We start from the raw sequence: 22,693 nt of genomic DNA, 5'->3' as shown, positions 1-22,693 counted from the left end.
TTATAAGTGCTGAATGTATAAGGTGCAGGAAAAATGCTGCTCAGGCTGCTGCTTCTGTTCTGTATGTTGATGCGCAATAAATGCTCACACATGTGCCAAACTAATCCTCGCCTGAGCCTCTTCACTCAATCTTCCAGTGGAGGCTGACAGGACTGGGTTATAGGCTAGAGGTTCACGAAGCTGGAAGTCTGGATCCTGGATAGTGGATACCCTGGAGAACAATCTACTGACTGGCAGAGCTGCTGCTGAATAAAATGTTGAGGAGGGAGCTTCAGCTTATCCTTGATCTGGAAGGCATGTTGACTATTTATATTCAGCATGGCATAATTTTTCCTCATCAGATAGGCTCACAGTTTATCTTCAGTATAGCCTAACATAGTTTTATTATTGTACTGCAGTATAGTGCTACGGGCTAGTAAACAAGCTTGTTACACATAAACTGCAGCCCGCTAATATGTTGGTTAAAGTAGCTAGTGTAGTGTGGTACAGTATGGTAACAGGAAGTGATGACTAGTGACAGCCTTGTCAAAAGCTGTACAGTTGCAGTATCTGTATGACCAAATCTGCATGGAGAGTGTGGACAGGGATACTGTAAAATTGAAATGTTTTTCTTGACAACATAGCAGCCTTAAAAACAATGTCACGACTCTTTTAAGATTATTCATGGTTCCCTGACCGTAATCTAAAATGACATGGAAGCTATATACAGAATGTTTTTCTGTCATATTGGAAGATACTAAAGTGTGCACAATGTTTAGTTAAATAAAATAACAGAAGTAACACTCTTGTTTGTTGTTAGTTGCAATGGATGAGTACTAATTTTGAAGTGGCATGTTTGGGAGAATACAACTGCACACACATTTAATGCAAAGCCTCCTTGGGTTTCCCAGCCTGCTCCTCTGTTTTAAAGGAGGAGGAAATGAGGAGCAAAGGACTTGAGGTGAAAGCATGTGATATATTGTGTGAATAGCAAAAAAGGGGTGAAAACGGTTCAATACCCCAACAGTAGAACATTATATACATTGAATATATATTAAGCATGCTGCCTCATCATAGTAAACACACAGGTGTATAAGGATAAGGTAGACGGATCACTCATTTTCATAATAATAGGCATAATATACTTTAAAAGAAAAACATTTTACATATTACTTATATATTTCTTGGTCTTGTGTGAATATCATTGCAGTAATTGACATTGGTCACGGCCATACTGTATCTGTGCTTGGAGGGATCCAGACTATGGGAAAATGAAGCTTCAAAATCTGTCCGAGCGCCAGCAGGGAAACATGGTTCATTATAGCTATATCATCTGAGTGCAGGAGTGCTGACAGGAGAATTTACTTGTAAAGTCGTTATCCCAAAGTGAAAGAAGACCTCAGGAAATCATTTAATGACATTAAAAGAACTTCATTTGAACTTTGGCACAGCTGAATTTGCACTTGAAATAAGGGCCTGCAAGTCATAATTAATCTAAACTTTGTTACATTGGTGCATGTTCTGCTTAGCAGAATAGGTTTTGTGTCTTGTCAATTTCTGTCCGTGCACTATCTGGGTGTGATTTTAAGGAATCATTTGTTGTTTGCAGTGGTTTTATAGCTGGGTACTTGAGAGAGTCAATATTGTCAACAAATGAAAAGCTGCTCTTAATTCCTTTTCATCCCCACTGTTGTATCAGAACTCGGCCTGGCTTCCGTGCTGAGACACTTGAGTGTTGTGACACCACTCAAAAGAAAGTCCATTAGGGTCTTTTCACCTGCTGTGATACTCGAAAGGCCACCTATCCCCACCTGGGGCATCCACACTTTGCTTTTCGTTCAGAATTTCTGGTACCATCAAGCAAAAAGTCAGAAAAAGAAATATATGCTTGACTTATCCATCTTTCAGCTCTGTTATTAATGACATGGCCATGCCCGTCATTCTTCCAGCCTGAAATGTTTTTCTTTTTTTCTTTTCTTTGTCAGGTTCATCACGAAAGCACAGCGCCTCTCATTGGTGTCTGCAAAATATCGCTCAAGAATCTGTTGACAGCTCTGATGAGGAGTTTTTTGATGCCAGAGGTTAGTATTATATTTTATTTACCCTTTGCCTCATTTCTTCCCCTTATAACTTTTCTGTCTCTTCAAAAGTAATAATCTGAGAGTGTTACGTAAACTTTTGTATCAGCATTCTGAAAGGGTTCCTTTTCCATCAAGCATGCTTCTGACCACCTTATAGCCATTTTCCACTCCAGGAACTAAAATGAAACACAACATAATTTGAAGTCATTGTGATGGGTTCTGCTTCAGTTGCCACTGAACCAAATTTCAGTACTGCTCAGCAGGTGATATCTAATGCAAGATCCAGGTACTTCAGGTACGAGGTACAACAAAGACGAGTCAAAGACAAACAAACACAATTACTTCCACTGTCATCCGCAGAGTCCCTCTCAATGTTAGAGAAAAAAAAAATCTGCTGCTATGCATCCTATGCATCCAATCTATACATTGCCTCTGTTCCTCTGTGCCTCTATCGGACTTGACTTAATTGTGTTGTTCTCTCCTGGCTAGATCCTTGCTTACATTGTATTAATTGTCAGATATACATCGCTTTTGATAAAAGCATCTGCTAAATTAATTGATAAATTGTTCATAATGACTAATGATAACCATATGTATGTCATTATAGAAAAAAATCACAACGTGTGCTATTGAACAAACCGAAAAACCTCAAATTATGTGACGTGCTAGACACTGAAAGGCTTTTGCTGTCCCCAGTAGTGTCCTGAACTCTCTGTTGGTGCATAAACTTGTATATTGACGCTTGTAAATGTCAGACTAAACTCCCAAGAAAGACAACAGCATTGATCCTGTGTTCATGTTTACCTGACAGAGACTTCTAGTGTTCCACGATGGTTCCCTTACCTTAACAAAGCAGTTATTTTAAAGGCCTTATACACCCACACAGGTGTTTTCACTTATTCTGGGTAATTAGACTTCTGCTCAGGCTGAAGTTAGGTGCACATCCTGTATGCCAGGATTATGTGGTTCTTTTCACCTTAAGTGAAAACAACTTTGTGGAATGACCATGGGTGTGCAGTGCATTATCCCAAACAATCTCTTTCTAAACCGTACCATGCTGTTGTGTGCCTAAACTTGGTGCTAAACACAAAAGAAAATCAATAACAATATCAGCAACACTCTTTATGTTACTTACTTCACTCGTGTACCAAACAGCACATAATATGCCTGGCTACTCTTCTGCCTCTTTAATAGTTAATATTAGAAATGTCCCAGTTTTTAGGAAGAGCCTTGCACCAAAATCTCACAGTAGTTTATACAAGTTAATACAAGTTCAGGTTATGGGTTGTTAAGTTCCTGCAGTGGAAGACATCTCTTATTTATTGATGCTGGGAAAATTCAGGATAACTGTGATGAATGATTCACAAGATCTGGAGGATTATAGTCTATAGTGTGTTCTGGTGTTGAGGGGTGGGGTGGAGGGTTTATGTGCATCTGTGATTATGTCCAGTGGTGGTGGTGGTGTGGGGGGGAAAACTGAAATCACATCGCAGTTACTAATGAAACAATTATGTTGTTATTTGTATCACATAATTTATTTAATAAGTCATTGAATATTTGAAGTTGGGTCAGTGATGGAGATCTTGAACTGTTTCCCTACAATAAAAATGTGCATGATATGCATGAAATTCAACACAGTGACGCCGTCTGGTGCTCCCATGGAGACGCTCTTGGAGGCAGTCTTATGCCCAATCTCGTGCCGCTTCTCTTCATGAGTCATAACCATTGCTTTACTGATAAACACATCATATAAGCTGGACTAGTCTGCTATAAAGCCATAGTTCGGTTAGTGTGTTTGTTTGAGTGTGTTTAGCCTGTTAAATGTAGTTCATATACCATTTAAATGTGTTTTTCTCGTTTAAGTCTGTTACCATGTAATGGTGTTGAGAAGGCCTGTCTCTTATATTATTTTATTTATTGATGTATTATTTGGAGGCAATTAAAGTTTGTACTAGGCGATGTTAAGATGGCCATTCATTTTGAGGTAGTTACAGCCTGCTGCCAGTGCCACCTTGTTTAATCTACTTTAAAGGCCAAGGGCCCAGTGGTATTCGGAGATGGAATTGAGCCTTGCTGTCACCATATTTTTTTTCTGTGAAGTGCTCTTTGGGCTGGTTTTCACCCTCTTTGCTGTCGGTTTTGAGGTATAACTCTTTAAAATGGCATAAAAGAAAGATCTTGTGTATGTCCTCCTTATTGGGATAGAGATGTTAGCTGATATGTTGTCATACATATGTAGGGTTTAATGTTAGTAATGAAATGTAATGCAATACTTTTTTCTTTTGAGGAACAACCCCGACACTGACTGTGACTGCTTTGGGTGAAGTCTATCTTCACAGTCTGGTTGCAGGACAAACCAGGGAGAATGAGTTACAAATGGATCATGTGTTTATTTTGTATCATTCTTAAGCGTTTTTAACCGATTTCACAGTCCACTTTACTGCTGAAGATTCTTGTAAATCTATTCAAGACGTCAGAGTGACCAGAAATAGATACACTTGAGAACATGTTCAACTGCTAGCCTTTTCACAGTCCCAGAGGGAGTTCATAAGCGAACAAGTGGAATACTTATCCCACCAATTTTTCCTCTCCAAGTGCTTATCCCCCAAGAGACTGATGCTAGAGATTCTAATCAATTATGTGTTATTATTATGACACTTTCTTATTTTATATTAAGTAACTCAATAGCCAGAAGTGTGTTGGGTGTTTCTGGTGTCCAACATTCCCCCATATAATTCAAAAATATGCTGAAAACGAGGCTCAGTGGGTAATAGATTAGAGCTTTCTGGAATGTGCTCTGCTCCATTTCCACTTCTGTCCTTGGAGGAAATTTTCAGTGCCGTGGTATAAAGTCACATGCTTTTGTATATAAAAATGTGATTGTGTTTTTCATTCCCATCTGTCATTCACTCTCACTTTTGTTGATCTCATTCTCCTTTGACTCGTCCTGCCTCAATCTGTCAGTTTCTCCCTCCCCTGTCCCTTAATTCTGATTTTCCCTATTCCCCCTTCTTTTGCATATTCTGTTTGCTGCACACAGTCCCAGAATATCTAAAATATTTATCCTTATCACAGTGTCACAGAGAAGAGCTGTGCTTTGCTTGAAATGCATTACCCACTGGTGTTAACGCACCTATCAGTGACAAGCAATAGATAACACGCGGATGTGTTGTATGTCAACAGATGTACCTCATCATCCTCACTCTGTCTGCAGTGCCAGATTTTACACTCACCTATGAAATTTCTTTACTGACTGGAAGACACACAGAGATGGCTTTTATCTCTTTTAATTAAATAGCATGTAAAGAGACTGAGCAATGGTTAGTTATGTGTCAAATGAAAGGAGGTTTTATGCTGATGTTTACCATCTTAGTTTACATCTGAGGATGGGGGGAATATTATTTTTTGTTTGATGATGGCACCAGATAAAAAGTTAAGACCACCAAAGTTTTTAGAATTCATCTTCTAGGGACCTTATCTGTATATATGTAGGAAATTTCATGTCAACCCATTCAATAGATGGCAGCACACAATATTTCACTCAAAATCAAAAATGTTAACCTCCTGATGGCACAGGAGGAAAAGACAGGGGGTCATCAAAGTCTGTAGTATACATCCTCTGGGAATCATGAATGTCTTTACCAAATTTTCTGCCAATTCACGCAATAGATTTATTTACTGAATAAATGAAAACTCTGATCTGCCTGTGGCACTAAGGAAAAGGTCAGAGGATCGCCAAAATGTGTCTTCTCTGGAGCCTGAATATCTGTAACAAATTTTACAGTAATTCATCCAATAGTTGTCAAGATATTTCACTGTGAACCACAAAGCTGTTGCTTGTGGCGCTAGCAGAAGGGTCAGGGGTTCACCAGAACCTAGATGTACATTACCATAAAAGCCATGCTGTCTATATATTAAGGATAAAAAACTTGAGATTAACCATTCAATTTTTTTCGAGGGGCTGTTAGATTGCAGCCTTGGAACATATAAATGGTTTGGGAACAAAGCCTTCACACTGAATTAATTAATCAAATGTGTTGTTATTGTCAGTGTGTTGTTATTGTATTTCTGGAGTCAGTCTGGCAGAGTTTTGACTAGAATAAATCATTTTGAAGTTTCCACATCCATCTGTTATGGTGAACAAATGCCTCTGCCCCTCCACACTGCAGCGAAGCTAAAAAGTCTAGATGGTTGTGGTGAAAGTACACACACTTTTTTGTTCCCATATTTCATTTCAGGCCGGGTATTTTTTCAACTCTAATTGGTTCATTACTTGCTGGCTTGCTCTCTGGAGACCAAACATATCACATCTCATTTTGCCATCTCTCACTGATGAATAATATTGGAAGGACTTTCGTTGGGCAGTTTTTTTTAGGTATTAATTTGTGAAAAATCTCAGATTAACCTTTCAAATTGCATGAAAGCATGGCTGTTTTAATCACCAAAGAAGCTTCTTAAGAATGAGCAACATGGGAAGATGCAGCAAAGACAGTTTAATGTAGTAAAGAAAACTACAAAGAAAAGAGATGTTTTAATAGTTTATTTTCTTTTTTGTTGCTACTGGACTCCAGTGTCTGGGCTCAGAGGGAAAGTAGAGCTGTGTGCTGCAGAAAAAGCAACAGAGCAAGTTAATCCAAACATAAACATATACTCAGTATGACAGATGCCTCCCTTAAAAGGAATCCAGAACAAGGTCCTAAAAGGTTGTTGAAATTATGGTCCTCTACAGTAGCTAACTGCATGACTGGGACTCTCCGCCTTGGCTGGTAAGCTTGGTAACTGGTGTGAAGGTTTATATTTCTATAAGGCAGACTGGATAGATGTTTCCTTTAGCTAAAAGTAATTTCATTTTTTTATATTAAAAAGCAAAGAGTGAAATTGGAAGGATTAGATTTGAAGAATGAAAGAATGATTCAGGATGGGTGTGCCCCACTATAGGCCACTCAAACCGTCACAATAAGCTTGGGGGAGTTTTTTATTCATGTGGTTGTGATGAATATCTTCATCCACTCTGTAACCCTGTGGACTAAGAATAGAGGAAAATGTATGAAGTCTGTCAGATATGTGCTCTGTTTGCTGCTAAAAAGACAAGTCCCAACTGTTATTGTTGCTGTTGTCTTTATAACTCTGTGTGTGTGTGTATGTGTGTTTTTATGATTCTCATTTGTCTTGCCCATGACACGTCCCTTTGTAGAGTGTTTTGTGAAATGTAATGTTTTATCAACGTGAAACAGGATGATGCATCTCAAGGGGCCTTTCCTGCAAACAAAATTTGAATGTTTGAATGTTTAGAGTTGGCTACATTGTGATCCTCTTTATGTCACTTTTTTGAGACAATTCAATGCCAGCAGCAGCCAGCAGCTGCTACAAACTGATCAAAGGCAAAGCGAGCTAAACATTCCGTATGCATTCCAAGAACAAAGCTTCCTGATCAAAAGATGGAAATGCACCCACAAGTGCAGGACACAAGTTTTTTTGACATTTCTGATGTTTGCGCTCTGTAATACAGCAGATTGACTTTGAGATGTAACAATTACCAGGAGGTTAAAGTGCTGTTTATAAGTTTATTCAGTCTTAGCCTTTTTCATACATGATTCCCATTTAGAGCAATACAGCAGGAAAATAAATCCTAAACATAAATCCACTTTTTGCACCAATAAAGTATCAGTTTATTAGGGCCCGAGCGGGGACTGCAAGTCGCCTGGCGAAAGCCCTATTGAAATTGTAATGTTTATTATTATTATTATTATTAGGGCCCGAGCGGCGACTGCAAGTCGCCTGGCGAAAGCCCTATTGAAATTTGTTCATGCCCCAACGTGCAAGTGACCCCAAAGTGCAAGTGACCCCAAAGTAATCAAGTAATCAAGTAATCATGTGGTATGGAAGACCCCCGGGGAAAAATGCTATATTGAAATTGTAATGTTTATTATTAGGGCCCGAGCGGCGACTGCAAGTCGCCTGGCGAAAGCCCTATTGAAATTGTAATGTTTATTATTATTATTATTATTATTCTTCCGACATTTCGTGCCCCAATTTCGCCCCTTTCCCAAATGCGAAAATGCTTATACTTTTGCACGGACGTCCGGCCTCATCCGAAATTCGATATTTTTGGGTGGTCGCACATGGTCGACGCAGAATGGCGGAATAGCGCCCCCTACAAAGTCCAAAAATGCCCATAGGGAATTTTGCTAACTTTGTCCTATGCTCACAAAATTCGGTACACATATGTATTATACCCACATATGCAAAAAAGCCTCTTGACCTCATGACCTCAACCCAACAGGAAGTCGGCCATTTTGGTTTTGATTTTTCCCGCCTAAAATTAACTCCTCCCACAGCGTTCCCCCGATCAAGTTCAAATTAGGTACGCAACATCTCCAGACCTAGCTGAGCTTAAGTTGTGCTCTGCGCATCCGTAGGTCAAAGGGCGTGTCTGCCAGGGCTCAACTAACTTTGGCGTGCTCGCCATGTACATACGAGTGGCTCTCACGCCCACATACTTCATCCAATCAGCTTCAAACTTGCTGGACATGATGATGGCTCCGCCCTGAACGTCCCGATATATTAACTTCCCACGTAACTCATAGCGCCCCCCGGTGGTAACAGGAAGTTAACTAAGATTCATTAAAATTACATACTTTGCCCCATCAACTTCATTCAGAACCAGTTGGTGAAGCTACATTATGAAGACTGTGAAGCTACGAGTAATGGCGTCCGTGTGGCGACGCGGCGACCATCAATTCCTCGCCATGAAAATACGTTTGGCTTTTTGATGGCTTTATTGAACTCGTATCATCATGAAAATTGGTACACAGGTCCAGGGTGCCGACCTCAACGTCTCCATTCGCTCATAGGCGATCTCACTCGTGTCGCCCCCTAGTGGAAACAGGAAGTGCCATATTTTACATCATCATTGTGCGATTTCCACAAAACTTCACATGTGTAATCACCGTCCCACCCTGAACGCAACCGCTTGTGTTTTGTTACACTCTACTGCCCCCTGGTGGATGAACCATCAACCTCTCATAACTCCTTCATGCTTTGTCCAATTCACTCCAAACTTCACATGACTGATGAGTGGCCGCCCTGAACACACCAGACCACACCAGACCATATGTGTAACTACCTGTGACTGCCCCCTACTGGATGAACGAAACATTGCATTTTTGGCCTCCTTCCAGGTTTTTTCTCACTTTCTGCTTCACGCCACAGCCCCGCCATGCCTCAGGCCCCGCGGTGGCATGGGTGAGCGAGGGCCCGCCATCGCCACTTGCGGCATTAATTATTATTATTTTTCTTCCGACATTTCGTGCCCCAATTTCGCCCCTTTCCCAAATGCGAAAATGCTTATACTTTTGCACGGACGTCCGGCCTCATCCGAAATTCGATATTTTTGGGTGGTCGCACATGGTCGACGCAGAATGGCGGAATAGCGCCCCCTACAAAGTCCAAAAATGCCCATAGGGAATTTTGCTAACTTTGTCCTATGCTCACAAAATTCGGTACACATATGTATTATACCCACATATGCAAAAAAGCCTCTTGACCTCATGACCTCAACCCAACAGGAAGTCGGCCATTTTGGTTTTGATTTTTCCCGCCTAAAATTAACTCCTCCCACAGCGTTCCCCCGATCAAGTTCAAATTAGGTACGCAACATCTCCAGACCTAGTTGAGCTTAAGTTGTGCTCTGCGCATCCGTAGGTCAAAGGGCGTGTCTGCCAGGGCTCAACTAACTTTGGCGTGCTCGCCATGTACATACGAGTGGCTCTCACGCCCACATACTTCATCCAATCAGCTTCAAACTTGCTGGACATGATGATGGCTCCGCCCTGAACGTCCCGATATATTAACTTCCCACGTAACTCATAGCGCCCCCCGGTGGTAACAGGAAGTTAACTAAGATTCATTAAAATTACATACTTTGCCCCATCAACTTCATTCAGAACCAGTTGGTGAAGCTACATTATGAAGACTGTGAAGCTACGAGTAATGGCATCCGTGTGGCGACGCGGCGTCCATCAATTCCTCGCCATGAAAATACGTTTGGCTTTTTGATGGCTTTATTGAACTCGTATCATCATGAAAATTGGTACACAGGTCCAGGGTGCTGACCTCAACGTCTCCATTCGCTCATAGGCGATCTCACTCGTGTCGCCCCCTAGTGGAAACAGGAAGTGCCATATTTTACATCATCATTGTGCGATTTCCACAAAACTTCACATGTGTAATCACTGTCCCACCCTGAACGCAACCGCTTGTGTTTTGTTACACTCTACTGCCCCCTGGTGGATGAACCATCAACCTCTCATAACTCCTTCATGCTTTGTCCAATTCACTCCAAACTTCACATGACTGATGAGTGGCCGCCCTGAACACACCAGACCATATGTGTAACTACCTGTGACTGCCCCCTACTGGATGAACGAAACATTGCATTTTTGGCCTCCTTCCAGGTTTTTTCTCACTTTCTGCTTCACGCCACAGCCCGCCATGCCTCAGACCCCGCGGTGGCATGGGTGAGCGAGGGCCCGCCATCGCCGCTTGCGGCTTTAATTACTATTATGTCTTACTTTAAGTATTATACAGTGAACATGTTTTTCTACAAAATTCTTCAACAGAAGAAGTTCTTATCGTTGTCTAAACACAAGCAGCCATACAAGTACTTTCCTTGAATAAAATACACACAAAAATTATTATTGTAATCATACACTGTGTAAAGGAGATTACCAAGATAAGGAAGTGCAGCCTGGCAGCTGTACTTTATCTTATTTGTGACTGTGTTGATATTTTTATCCTGTAATTTTGTGTGATTGTAAACATCAGTCAAATTTTAATCTCTCTGTAAAGCACTTTGGTTCCCGTCTGTTGTTTTAAATGTGCTCTATAAATAAATTCACTTGACTTGACTTACTTTGGCACAGTAGTGCTTTAAGCAAAAATGATACTGTCAACATGCTAACATAGTACCATTAACAATGCCAACCTGCTGATTGTAAGCACATAGTGTAACACTTAGTTTTCACATTTGTTAATAAACACTTAACACCAAGTACCACTGAGGCTGCTGGGAATGGGAGTCATTTTACACATTTGATCTGATGATGGTGCTACATGAGAGGTTGAGGCATCATCAGTTATTAAAACTCTGTAATAACAATATATACAAGTCTGAAGGGGGGCCTATGTTGGTAATCCATCTGAAAGTTTTTGAGACATTACATTTAAATGTCTCAAAAAACATGAATGTCTCTCCAAAAAGTGGTGCCAATGCATCAAGTAGATTTTGAGACATTTCACAAAATCCATAAAGAGTTGGAACTGCTGCAAGAGAGAGAAAAGGTCCGGAGATGACTTAGGTTATTAGGATTCATCCTCTGTGGTCTGAATCAAAGTGGTGGAATCATCCCTATAGCAATGCCACTAGCATGGATTAAAACATGACCAGGAATTTGATGCCAGTTTTTTGTAGTTGGTTGCTGTATAACAGGGCAGCAGATATTACATCCGTCAACATGAGAGTTGAGGGTTCGGTTTCTGTCAGCTGATGTTATTGTGTCAGCCAATGTTTGTGTGACACGGTGTGGAGGCAACACAGCTGTTGTCTGGATTGTTTGATGCTGTCATCTCCGTTGATCAACTCCTCTGACATCGACACAGCTGCCCCTAGCAAAGCCGACTGAAACACGCACAGTTAGTTTGTCACATCGCCACGGCCCCCGTGAGTAGGCCTGCAGTGATGATGAAAACAGAAGTGCAACAAAGACTGCTATTAGAGCAGAGAGTGTCACACTGACATGGAGACACACTGATGGATCAAAGTGAAGCTTTCCACCAGTTGCAGGTAAAACTCCAGTTTATCTACAATCCAGCCATGAAAGCTCTTAAATGCAACCATTCAAATTAAGGAAAGGAGATAAGAAGACATTTGAAGCTCACATTAAAAGAAGAAAAGCAACATCTAAAAAGCTCTTCTCAGAAAAAGGTTACAAAAGAAATTCTTTTTTTTTCTCCGATGGAGATACTTTTCATCTATTGAATTGTTAGAAGCGTTGTGCTCAGAGAAGAAGCCAGAAGACGAAGCACGCTGAAACATCCTACGTTTCACTTTAAACAAGCCAACAGAAAAAAATCCTTTAAACCATGTATTGTTAAGGGGCCCATACATTTATTCCTTTGATGTTGTTACTCCACAAAAAAAGAAATTTACTGAATAATTTGTGCATGTCATACTCTGTTCATATTTATGACTTTAACTCCCCAGTTGTGACATCTCATCTTCATCAGTTGGCTCATGAAGCTGTGTGAGATTCAGGACTGGATTTTAAATATTTGTTTAACAAGATGAAACACTGTGCATCCAGAAAAATCTGGCTTTGTTGTGGGTTGAGGATAACCGTGTCAGTTTTGTTTTTTGTGAGATGTGAAACAATATTGATTAATTTCTGTAGCCTGCTTGTTTCCGTTTTAATAAAACGTAAACCTTTTAAAACAGCAAATCTTCATTAAACGGAGGTTTTAATAATTGAGTGCTGATAATGGACTAAATCCTGCTCATGAATTGTTTGTGGTATATCACAGTGAAAAACAGACTTTCTTGTAAGTCTAGAGTACAGAATATTTTGTATTCTGTGCTGTATCATCTCATAAACATATATCTTGATATGTGTAATCGTTTTTTCAGTAAAGGGTTTTAGCTCTTTCATGGCTGCTCCTGCCACCAGTGAGCAACAGCATCTGCGGGGGGTATTTATGCCGAATTGCTTTCAATTCCTCTTTTGACTCTGCATAAAGAATCAGATCAATTCCCGTGGCACTCCACTTGCCTGTAGTAATATAAATGAAAACTCATACCTCTCTTCCACTGAGCAGTGTGCTGGTATCTCCCCTCACCCCACATCCATCTTATAGCCCCTCCAGCATCACTCAACCCCTGTTTACCTCTCACACATTTAAGACTACATGAGTTTTGTGCATAGGTGTGAAAAGTCATTTTTTATCTTGACTGGATGTGGCCTCTGGCTCCTCAAGCGAATGCCAACTCAATTCACATTGTTTATTGATGTGAGCGGTTGGCAAATTTGCTGTGTTAATCCAGATTTGTTATTTGATGACATGAATTTAAATAACGAGGGGAATTGACAGACTGAGGCTGAAAGGTAATTTGTGGTGTTGACTGCCTCCACAGTTTAATGCCATAATAAATTGCAACTGGAGGTAAACCATGTTTGTATGCAAGTAGGACATCAATTTATTATAAGGCGGCTATCTTATTATGTTGCTGTATTTCACTGTGGACCAGATGGAAACTGCAGTGACTGTGTGTCTCTTTTGTACAAGGTGGTCATTATTTTCTATTCTGTAATGCCATCTAATGACAAAATTCCTTATTAAAGGCTATTACAATGATCATACAACAATAGTACAATTATATGTTTACACCATGACATTATATATCTTATTTTACCCAACTTAGTATACCTATTAATTAGGTATTCAGTGCCAATGCAGGAAGTAATGTGCCCTATATTATGGATGTATGAAGAGAAGTGGAGACAGGAACAGTGCCAGGTTCTGAAGCCGATTTGACATAGCGGCCAAACCGTGTAATTACAATACCACATGATGCTATTGAGCCCAAAAAGACTTTTTTCCACAAACTTACAAAGAGAGGTCTGTAAATGAGCATATACATTTTTTGAGCGTCAAATCCTGCATGAAAGTACTTTCACTATCTGAATTTTATCATAATTTCATGCATTTGGTCTGATAGCATTTTGAAAGTCTAGAGGAGCCACAAAATTGAATTGGGTTTATCTCCATTCAGGTTAGCTAGAGGACTCAACTGGAAGTCTGCTGTCTTGGCTGGCAGAAGCCTCCAGTGAGCATGATTCATAGGTGCATTGGGCCCATAGAGCGTGCACAGTGTGTTTTCAGGAAGTGGCTTTTTTGGCCTCCAGGTAGGTAAAGGTCAGTGTGGTAGATGGGCATACAGTGTATATGACTTTAATGCAGGGGACTGGATTTCGCATTTGGTGCAATTAACTTTCCCCCTTTTTATGTTCTGTAACCATTAACTTTACCTAACCTTAAAGCTGCAGTTGGTAACTTTGAGGAGAGAGAGGACTTACCATCAAATTTGAAGAAGTACAACTTTCAGATCCCTCCACCTCCCTCTCCGCTGCACTCCTGCCCTGCCTCCAAAGTCCCTCCCCCAGAAGAGGCTGATGTGTGCACGACAAATATTGGTGTTGGAGGTTACTAGCAAGCTAGCAGCTCTGTGGGGTTGTTAAAGTACAGTTTAGTGGTGCTTTGAACTAAATGGTCAGGTATAATGTTTGCAATTTTTATTTTTGTTTTCAAATGCTAACATTTGCTAATAGCACTCAACATAAAGTGCAGCTGACAGTGATCGGGATGTCATTATTTTGTAAGAATCTAGACAATGCAGCTAGTTAAGGGATCACCAACCTGCTGGGAACATGAATCTCCTCACCAAGTTTCGTGGTAGTCCATTTAATAGTAAGACTTTTCACCCAAAACCACACATGTGAACCCTATACTGGCACTAGAGGTAAAGTCAGGGATCAACAAAGCCATTATGATTTATCATTTGGGAATCATGAATGTCTGGACATATATCTGTGCCAATCCATCAGTCCTCATATTTGTTGATATATTTCATTCTCAGTCTAGATAATGGCTTCCCATCTCAATGCTGCTAGCGTGGCTAAAAACGTTGGCACTGAATGTAGTTTGGGATTTTACAGAATCGTCCAATAGTAACATTCATACATTAATATGCCAGCTACATATTTACATCAATGATTGGAGCTGAATATGATCAATATTTTAACCAAGAAAGTCTACAGGAAAGAAGGAAGACATGAAGATTTTACTTTCTTATCCACCGACATTTAAATTTCCATTTTTGTTAATTTTCTGTGTGAGCAGTATCTTACATGTGGATGATTACATCATTTTATCTCTCTAACACAAATTAAACAAATGGGATGTGGCTGCAGCAGATATGAGTGTATTTTGAAGGTTACCTAAGAACTCTTTCTCACTCATATTTATATGCCTGCACACACACACACACACACACACACACACACACACACACACACACACACACACTGGTTTATACTAAAATACATACCAACATAGACATAATGTTTTACCTTTTTTATGTGTAAAACTAATGGTCCTCACAATGGCAGACATCATATTTCCCCTTGCTTTTTGTTTTTCTGAGCTTTTTGTGAAATGACAGCGTATCCATCAATATCTGTACTTTAAAGAAATCCACCGCTCGTCTATCTTCATTCACTTTAATCTTATGTCTGTATGACAGATCTGAAGAACAGTAAATGAAAGACAAAGTACATCTCGGTTTCAAAAATGTTTTGTTGTATTTCTCATAAATAATTGTATTAGCATAGTGTTCAGGGTGTTTTTACTCAACCTTCCTGTGTATTTTCTTCCTTCTGCCACTGAAGCTGGAAGATGATGACGCTTGTCTGTTGTACATTTTTAACAAGTTATCTCAAAAGGTCATGAGTGAATGTGGCTGAAATGTTATGGACTGACATACTTTGGACCCAAGAACAGTTGATTACATTTTGGCAGAGATCCAGAAGTGTTTTTAAGCAGCAAGAATGATGCTGTTTTTACATTCTGGTGGTAAAGTCCATCATTCAGATCTTCAAAAGCTAAACAGTGATCTGTTTATTTAATATTGCATTGGGAAAGACAAATGATAAGCTGTTAGGGATTTTTATTTGTTTTTTTTGGAGTACAGAAAAAGGCCCCTTGTCAACACCGAACATCTGCTAAACTGGTTCTGAACCATGTCACATTTTTGAAGCTCAGATATTTTTCATTGTAAACCAGTCCCTGCAGGGGGTGATTCTACTGATTACTTCTTTCTCTCTGGTTGAAGGTGTGTTGATCAGTGAAATCAGCTGCTGAAGTGTTTGATTTTAATGAAACTGTTGCTGCACAGCACCTGTTCCATGTAATATACCACGCAGAAGACACTGACACGCACACACACGCGCGCGCACATGTCCGCTCCACACGTGCAGATTGTGTAGTATAGTTTTGAACATAAAACAAGAGGGAATCAAGGAAAAGACAAAGATTAGAAGTATAACAAAGATAGCATGTTATAGTTTTAAATTAAAACAATACAAAGCAAAATTATACATATGTGAAAATATATTGGCCATAATTATACACATAAACTTTGTGATAAAATGCATAACATGACCTGGGTGTGTCCTGGAATGACGCTTCAGACACTCTTGGAGCATCAAAGGAGTTCCTTAAAATTTTACTCCAATCTCACTAATAACAGTCCTGGCAACTTTTCTTCCATAAATCATGTCCTGAAGCCACAATCATCTTCCACAATTGAGGCTACAGAAGAGCGATGTATCAGCTTTACTGAATTTTTCAAAGCCAAAGTCAACAACATCCGCTCTCTGATGTCCAGCTCCAACTCTTTGCTTCCTCCTGTCATTGACCCTCTGTCGGGGAGCTTGCTGCTACTCCTTTTTATTGGCGTCAGGCAAAGCCACATCGAGGAAATCCTGTAAGATAAAACCCTGTACTTGTGCCCTTAACCCCATTCCCACAGCTCTGTTCAAATCATACATCTGCATTCTCATCCCTATGATCACCCAAAATGTCAACCTCTCCCTTCAAACAGATAGTACTCCATCTGCCCTCAATTTTATCAACCGCCCCCTCCTCACGAAGCCCACCATGGACCAAGAAGTTCTCGCCAGCTATTTCCAACCTCCCTTTCTTATCAAAGTTGTTGGAGTTACTTACAGAGGTTAAGGACTACAATAAAACAACAACCTATTTGAAATTTCAGTCAGACCTGACTATATTTCATTGCTCTCTGTCACCTGTGGCATTCCACAAGGATCAGTTTTGGCCCTGTTCCATTTACCCTCTAAATCAGGGGTGTCCAAACTTTTTTCACTGAGGGCCATATACGGCAAAATATACGAGGGGCTGGGCCACTTACTAGAGGTGAGGTATATAGCCTCACATCTATTGTATTAAAGTAAGAAAAATCCTTTAAAAGTTGGTCAAATTTGCTATATTGTTGAGAATATTTACAGAAAAAAATCAGCCATCATCACAGCTTTCCATAAATGGATTTTTATTGATTTATTCAGAAAAAGGGTTGGTAGCTAATTCTCAGAACAGCAGCCTCAGATTTCTTCTTAGTCAGGATGGTGATCCCATTCACAGTACAGAGAAAAAGAACAATAAAGGGGAGAATGGGATGGGTACCAGGGTTTCCCACAGAAAATGTGTTAGTTAAGGTGGTGGGGAGCAGTGAGACGGAGGTTTTTGTTGACATTGTCAAAAATGTGATAATTCCACTTAGTTTATTACTGAGGTCGTACTAAGAGGTGGTGGTGTACTTGGGTGCATTATATTGAAAGGTGTTCCTAATATTTTGCCCTCCTCATGTATGTTGATGGAATGGACAAAATATTAAGAACACCATTCAATATAATGCATCCTAATACACCACAATCACTCAATAATGAACATAAAGCAGAATTTTCACCTTCTTGTTAAAAAATGTAGTATAAACTTCATAAATGTAGAATTTATAGCAGAGCTGCTGTATTGGATTAAATTAGATTGCACAGGTTAGGCCAGTGAGTCTATCTTATATAGTTAACTTATTCTCTGAACTTTATTTTATAGTAATTACAAGTTATATAGTATTATACAGTTAAGTATTGATATTCAGCTTCAGTAGCATCACGTTTTTGTTGAATCTGCCTCACTCTCTCTCTTCAGGTCTGCTGAATGAGAAAGCCTGAAACGTGTTGCTATAGTAACGTCACAGTTACCTGTTTGAGGATTAACGTTGATAATGATGACATCACATGGCGCTGTTTGCATTAGTTTTTCTGAGCAGGTTCTGCCTCAGATGATGTAGATTTATGTTTTAACCAGCGGTCTGTGTTTGTTTCCTTAAACTTAATATCACTGTTAGCTTGTCTGTGTTATGCTAGCGGGAGGTACAGCGAGAGCTACAGGTGTGTTCAGGGTCGAAGTCAGACAGTCGGACATAGCGGTTCCGGCCAGTCGTCCTGCAGTAAACACCGCTGCAGACTTGGTTGAACATTAATATACATTGCTGTAAATGTGTGCGGGAATATAAGTGTTGGATTTGCGGGAATCAATTAAATTGTGCGCAATACCTGCAATTCCGCGCTGAAATTCAGGCCCTGATCATATATATATATTTATTTTTGTTTTTTATTTTTTTAAGACGTTAGTTAAGGCGGCAGGCGTGTGTTGCTAAGGCGGCCGCCTTAACTGTAAAGTGCTGTGGGAAACCCTGGGTACATTTCAAGCTTGTGATTTAAGTTATTATGCTTAATAACACACGGATACTGTGTAATATATTTTTAACTCACCTAAAACGGGAACGGCATTGCACTCAGTGGGAGCATTGATGCTGCGTTTTGGACTCAAGGATGGCTGGAAGGTCAGGAGTAAACTTGGTGGTTGAGATGCAAAGCAGTGCGGGCCATATTCTATTCTAATTATAAAATTTCTGCGGGCCAATTAAAAATGGACTGCGGGCCGCAGTTGGCCCGCGGGCCGTAGTTTGGACACCCCTGCTCTAAATGCTCCCTGTTGGACTGCAGACATGGGATGTCTTTTCATCCCTATGCTGATGATACCCAGCTGTACAGCCATGTTCTGCCTTGACAACTAAGTCCTGCTACTCACATACACATCCATCAACAGACCTCCCTACCTACTGGAACTGATCACCCCCCTCAGATCTGCCAGCAGCTTCCTCCACTGGAGGAACTAGGCTCCAAACCATGGGGTCCGCAATACTAGTTGTGTGTTCTATGTTATTAATACTGTATTAACACTTTGAGTTTCACTATGAATGAAAAGTGTTATACTATTTAAATGTATATTATTACAACATTTATGTTTAAATAATTGCAAATCCCCTATAGCATCTGGATGAGTGGGTTACCAAGTGTGCCATGATACAAGGCTCCAGGACAAAGATACAATGTAGAGAAAAATGGCAAAAAACAAGAGCAGTCCAAAATACTATAAATAATATACTGTATAGTTATCATACTGCAACTAATAACTCATTCAGAATCTGCATTTGTACTGTAAAAGTCAGAAAACAAACTGTAAAAATGCAAATTAGCAATTAGAATTTTTTGGGACTTTCCAATGTAAACATGGAACATAGACTACACTGATTTTCAATATGTAATGCATCAGTGTTTCCACTGTATGAAATAGGGTAACATTAGTCTGGAAACCACAAGCCATGAATTCATCACTTGAAACATCCAAAAAGTGCATGCGTCACATGTAAATATCTAAAAATCACATATGCTCATTTCATGTGTATTATTCACATATAATAGTATAAAATGGCTTTCATAAGGGTATAAAAATGGTTTAAGAGAGGAATTATGACTAAATGCCATAAAGACATTTTCTCTTTTTTCACTTTTAGAATTCCAATTATATTGTCTGCTTGTGGGCTACACTCGTGGTGTTTCAATGCCTTCCTTCCTTGGTAGCCTACTTACCTGACAGACTCATCCTGTTTATGCCATTTTACAGGATGATCCCCTTAGCAATCTCATTTTCATAGTGCGTCAGCGGACGTTGAATGGGCCTGAAATAATGCCTGAAGTAGTATTTTGGTAATTCCACTGCTGTAACTAATGTATGGTGATGAGATCAAGAAATTGAGAAATGCTAAAGGAATTAATTGGGGAATGGATTGGTAGTAGTCAACTGAGGCCACTTGCTCATCATTTAACAGTCACAGCATATATTTCTTTCTCTTCTACTCTGACACTGACTCACTGTGAGCTGACAGGTTGAAGGATGTTTCTAAATTTCTTTTCTCTCCCTCGGGACTGTCGGCTGCAGACGAATCTCACACTTCTGTTCCTCTTTTCACCTGGTGTTCAAATCAGATTTTGGTATTCTCACATAAATTCCAAAAGCAGGAGATTTGGTGGTACCAGTCATTTCATTATTTGTGCAAAGCATTTGTTTGTGCTGCATCTGACTAGTGCATATTGCTAGTTGTTAGTGTGCTGCCAGTTGTTTTTTTGTATACTTTTTGCTTTTCTGAGGAGCTTCTGTTGAGGCTGTGAGCAACTCAGCTCAGCTCTCTCTCCAGGAGATGAATCAGAAATCTGGATTTTCCAGACTTGGTGTAAAGCCTGCTTTACATTCTCCTCCTGTCCAAACAACGGCTTTCTTACATCATGCAGTGCTTTGTTCAAATCCAATATGCATCTCTCTGTGTGCCTTTCTGGCCCTGCTCCATTTTCTTTGTGCTTGTCTGTTTATGTTTCAGTCTGCAAGTGTTTGTTATGTCCCCTCATCATTACATTCAGCTCAGTTTTGTAACCGGAGGGAACAGAGGGGGCACCAAAGGGGGAGGGAGTCAGAGCAGATAGCGAATGACAAACTATGATCAGTAGACCCTCCGCTGTGTGATCCAAAAGGACAGGCCGTGTCGACCTACGTCAGAGACTCTAAGTGCTGCCAAGCTGGAATGTGTGAGAGAGGAGAGAAGTCTGTCAGGTAGAGGGTTTTCTTCCTGCATGACTCATCCTGTCTCACATTGTCTTGGATGACAGTCTGTGATGAGCAGACAGCCGTTTTGGTCATGCTGCACCACACAACACACCTGGCTTATTGTTTTAGTAGAAAATGTCCAATACAACAGAACTTTTCATTTACTATGACAGTCTGGTGGTTCGTATTTTAAAGACCCAGTTTGCCACCACACATGTATCCAATAATTCTGGCTGGTTAGAGCTCAGGTTAAGTTTGGGTGGGAATTATATGAGATCAGTAGACTCCACATAATAATAGGAGTGACCATTTGGCTGCTATTGAGCCAATAGTAGTGGTATGGGTCATGTTGTTTGATTTGTGTCATTTTGTTTGTAATGTCTGCTGATTTCATGGTATGAACAATATTTGGTGGCAATAACATGCCAGAAACATAGCAATGTGCTAGAAAAACCAACTAGCAAACATAGATACAAACTGAAGAGCACAGCAAATTATTTTCTAAATAATATCAAGGCCTATTCAGTTATGCAGGGCTGACAGACCTGTCAGCAAACTTGGTGGGCTCCATTTTAACGATCTATAGTGCATGGCGTGAAGCGCGTAGCGCAAGTGCCTTTGGGCATGTCCAAATCCACTTTTGCTATTTGAACTGCGGAAAAATGGTCAATGCGTCAGGCGCATGGTCCAAAAAGGTTGGACTTAAGTCCCCTGATTAATCATAGGCGTGTTTTGGGCGTAACACACGGTAAACCAATCAGAGTGTCATCTCCCATTCCCTTTAATAGCCAGGAGCGTTGTCATTTTGGCAGATTGCTATTATAACGGCGCATTTGTCAAGCAATGCATTTCAAGAATAAAACATGAGGCAAAAACCCGGACATGGGAGGAGTTCGGTGAGGCCATGGAGAACGACTTCCGGACGGCTTCGAAGAGGTTCTGGACCACCATCCGGCGTCTCAGGAGGGGGAAGCAGTGCACTGTCAATACTGTGTATGGGGGTGACGGTGCCCTGCTGACCTCGACTCGGGACGTCGTGGATCGGTGGAAGGAATACTTCGAAGACCTCCTCAATCCCACCGACACGCCTTCCGGTAAGGAAGCAGGGCCTGGGGACCCGGGTGTGGGCTCTCCTATCTCTGGGGCTGAGGTCGCCGAGGTGGTCAAGAAGCTCCTCGGTGGCAAGGCCCCGGGGGTGGATGAGATCCGCCCGGAGTTCCTCAAGGCCCTGGATGTTGTGGGGCTGTCATGGTTGACACGACTCTGCAACATCGCGTGGACATCGGGGGCAGTGCCTCTGGATTGGCAAACTGGGGTGGTGGTCCCTCTTTTTAAGAAGGGGGACCGGAGGGTGTGTTCCAACTATAGGGGGATCACACTCCTCAGCCTCCCTGGTAAGGTCTATTCGGGGGTACTGGAGAGGAGGGTCCGTCGGATAGTCGAACCTCGGATCCAGGAGGAGCAATGTGGTTCTCGTCCGGGTCGTGGAACTGTGGACCAGCTCTACACCCTCTGCAGGATCCTTGAGGGTGCATGGGAGTTTGCCCAACCAGTCCACATGTGCTTTGTGGACTTGGAAAAGGCATTCGACCGTGTCCCTCGGGGGGTCCTGTGGGGGGTTCTCCGGGAGTACGGGGTATCGGACCCCCTGATATAGGCCGTCCGTTCCCTGTACAACCGGTGTCAGAGCTTGGTCCGCATAGCTGGTAGTAAGTCGGACTCGTTTCCGGTGGGGGTTGGACTCCGCCAGGGCTGCCCTTTGTCACCAATCCTGTTCATAATTTTTATGGACAGGATTTCTAGGCGCAGCCAGGGCGTTGAGGGGTTCCGGTTTGGTGACCTCAGGATTGGGTCACTGCTTTTTGCAGATGATGTGGTCCTGTTGGCTTCATCAGACCGTGACCTCCAACTCTCACTGGATCGGTTCGCCGCCGAGTGTGAAGCGGCCGGGATGAGAATCAGCACCTCCAAATCCGAGTCCATGGTCCTCAGCCGGAAAA

At 41.1% G+C, this 22,693-nt stretch overlaps 1 protein-coding gene across 1 annotated transcript in view; it reads left to right on the top strand.

The window, feature by feature from the left end:
* pitpnm3 (PITPNM family member 3) overlaps nucleotides 1-22,693 on the top strand; it is a 94,663-nt gene that overhangs the window by 12,184 nt on the left and 59,786 nt on the right. Inside the window, exons 4-5 of the mRNA XM_062419869.1 lie at nucleotides 1,679-1,846; nucleotides 1,965-2,060. Of these exons, the coding sequence (XP_062275853.1) occupies nucleotides 1,679-1,846; nucleotides 1,965-2,060 (264 nt within the window). The remainder of the gene's footprint in view (nucleotides 1-1,678; nucleotides 1,847-1,964; nucleotides 2,061-22,693) is intronic.

The sequence above is a fragment of the Scomber scombrus genome, chromosome 5 (assembly GCF_963691925.1).
Source record: "Scomber scombrus chromosome 5, fScoSco1.1, whole genome shotgun sequence".
NCBI classification, from domain to species: domain Eukaryota; kingdom Metazoa; phylum Chordata; class Actinopteri; order Scombriformes; family Scombridae; genus Scomber; species Scomber scombrus.
The sequence above is the reverse complement of the archived record's forward strand: the minus strand, read 5'-3'. Positions and strand labels throughout refer to the sequence as shown.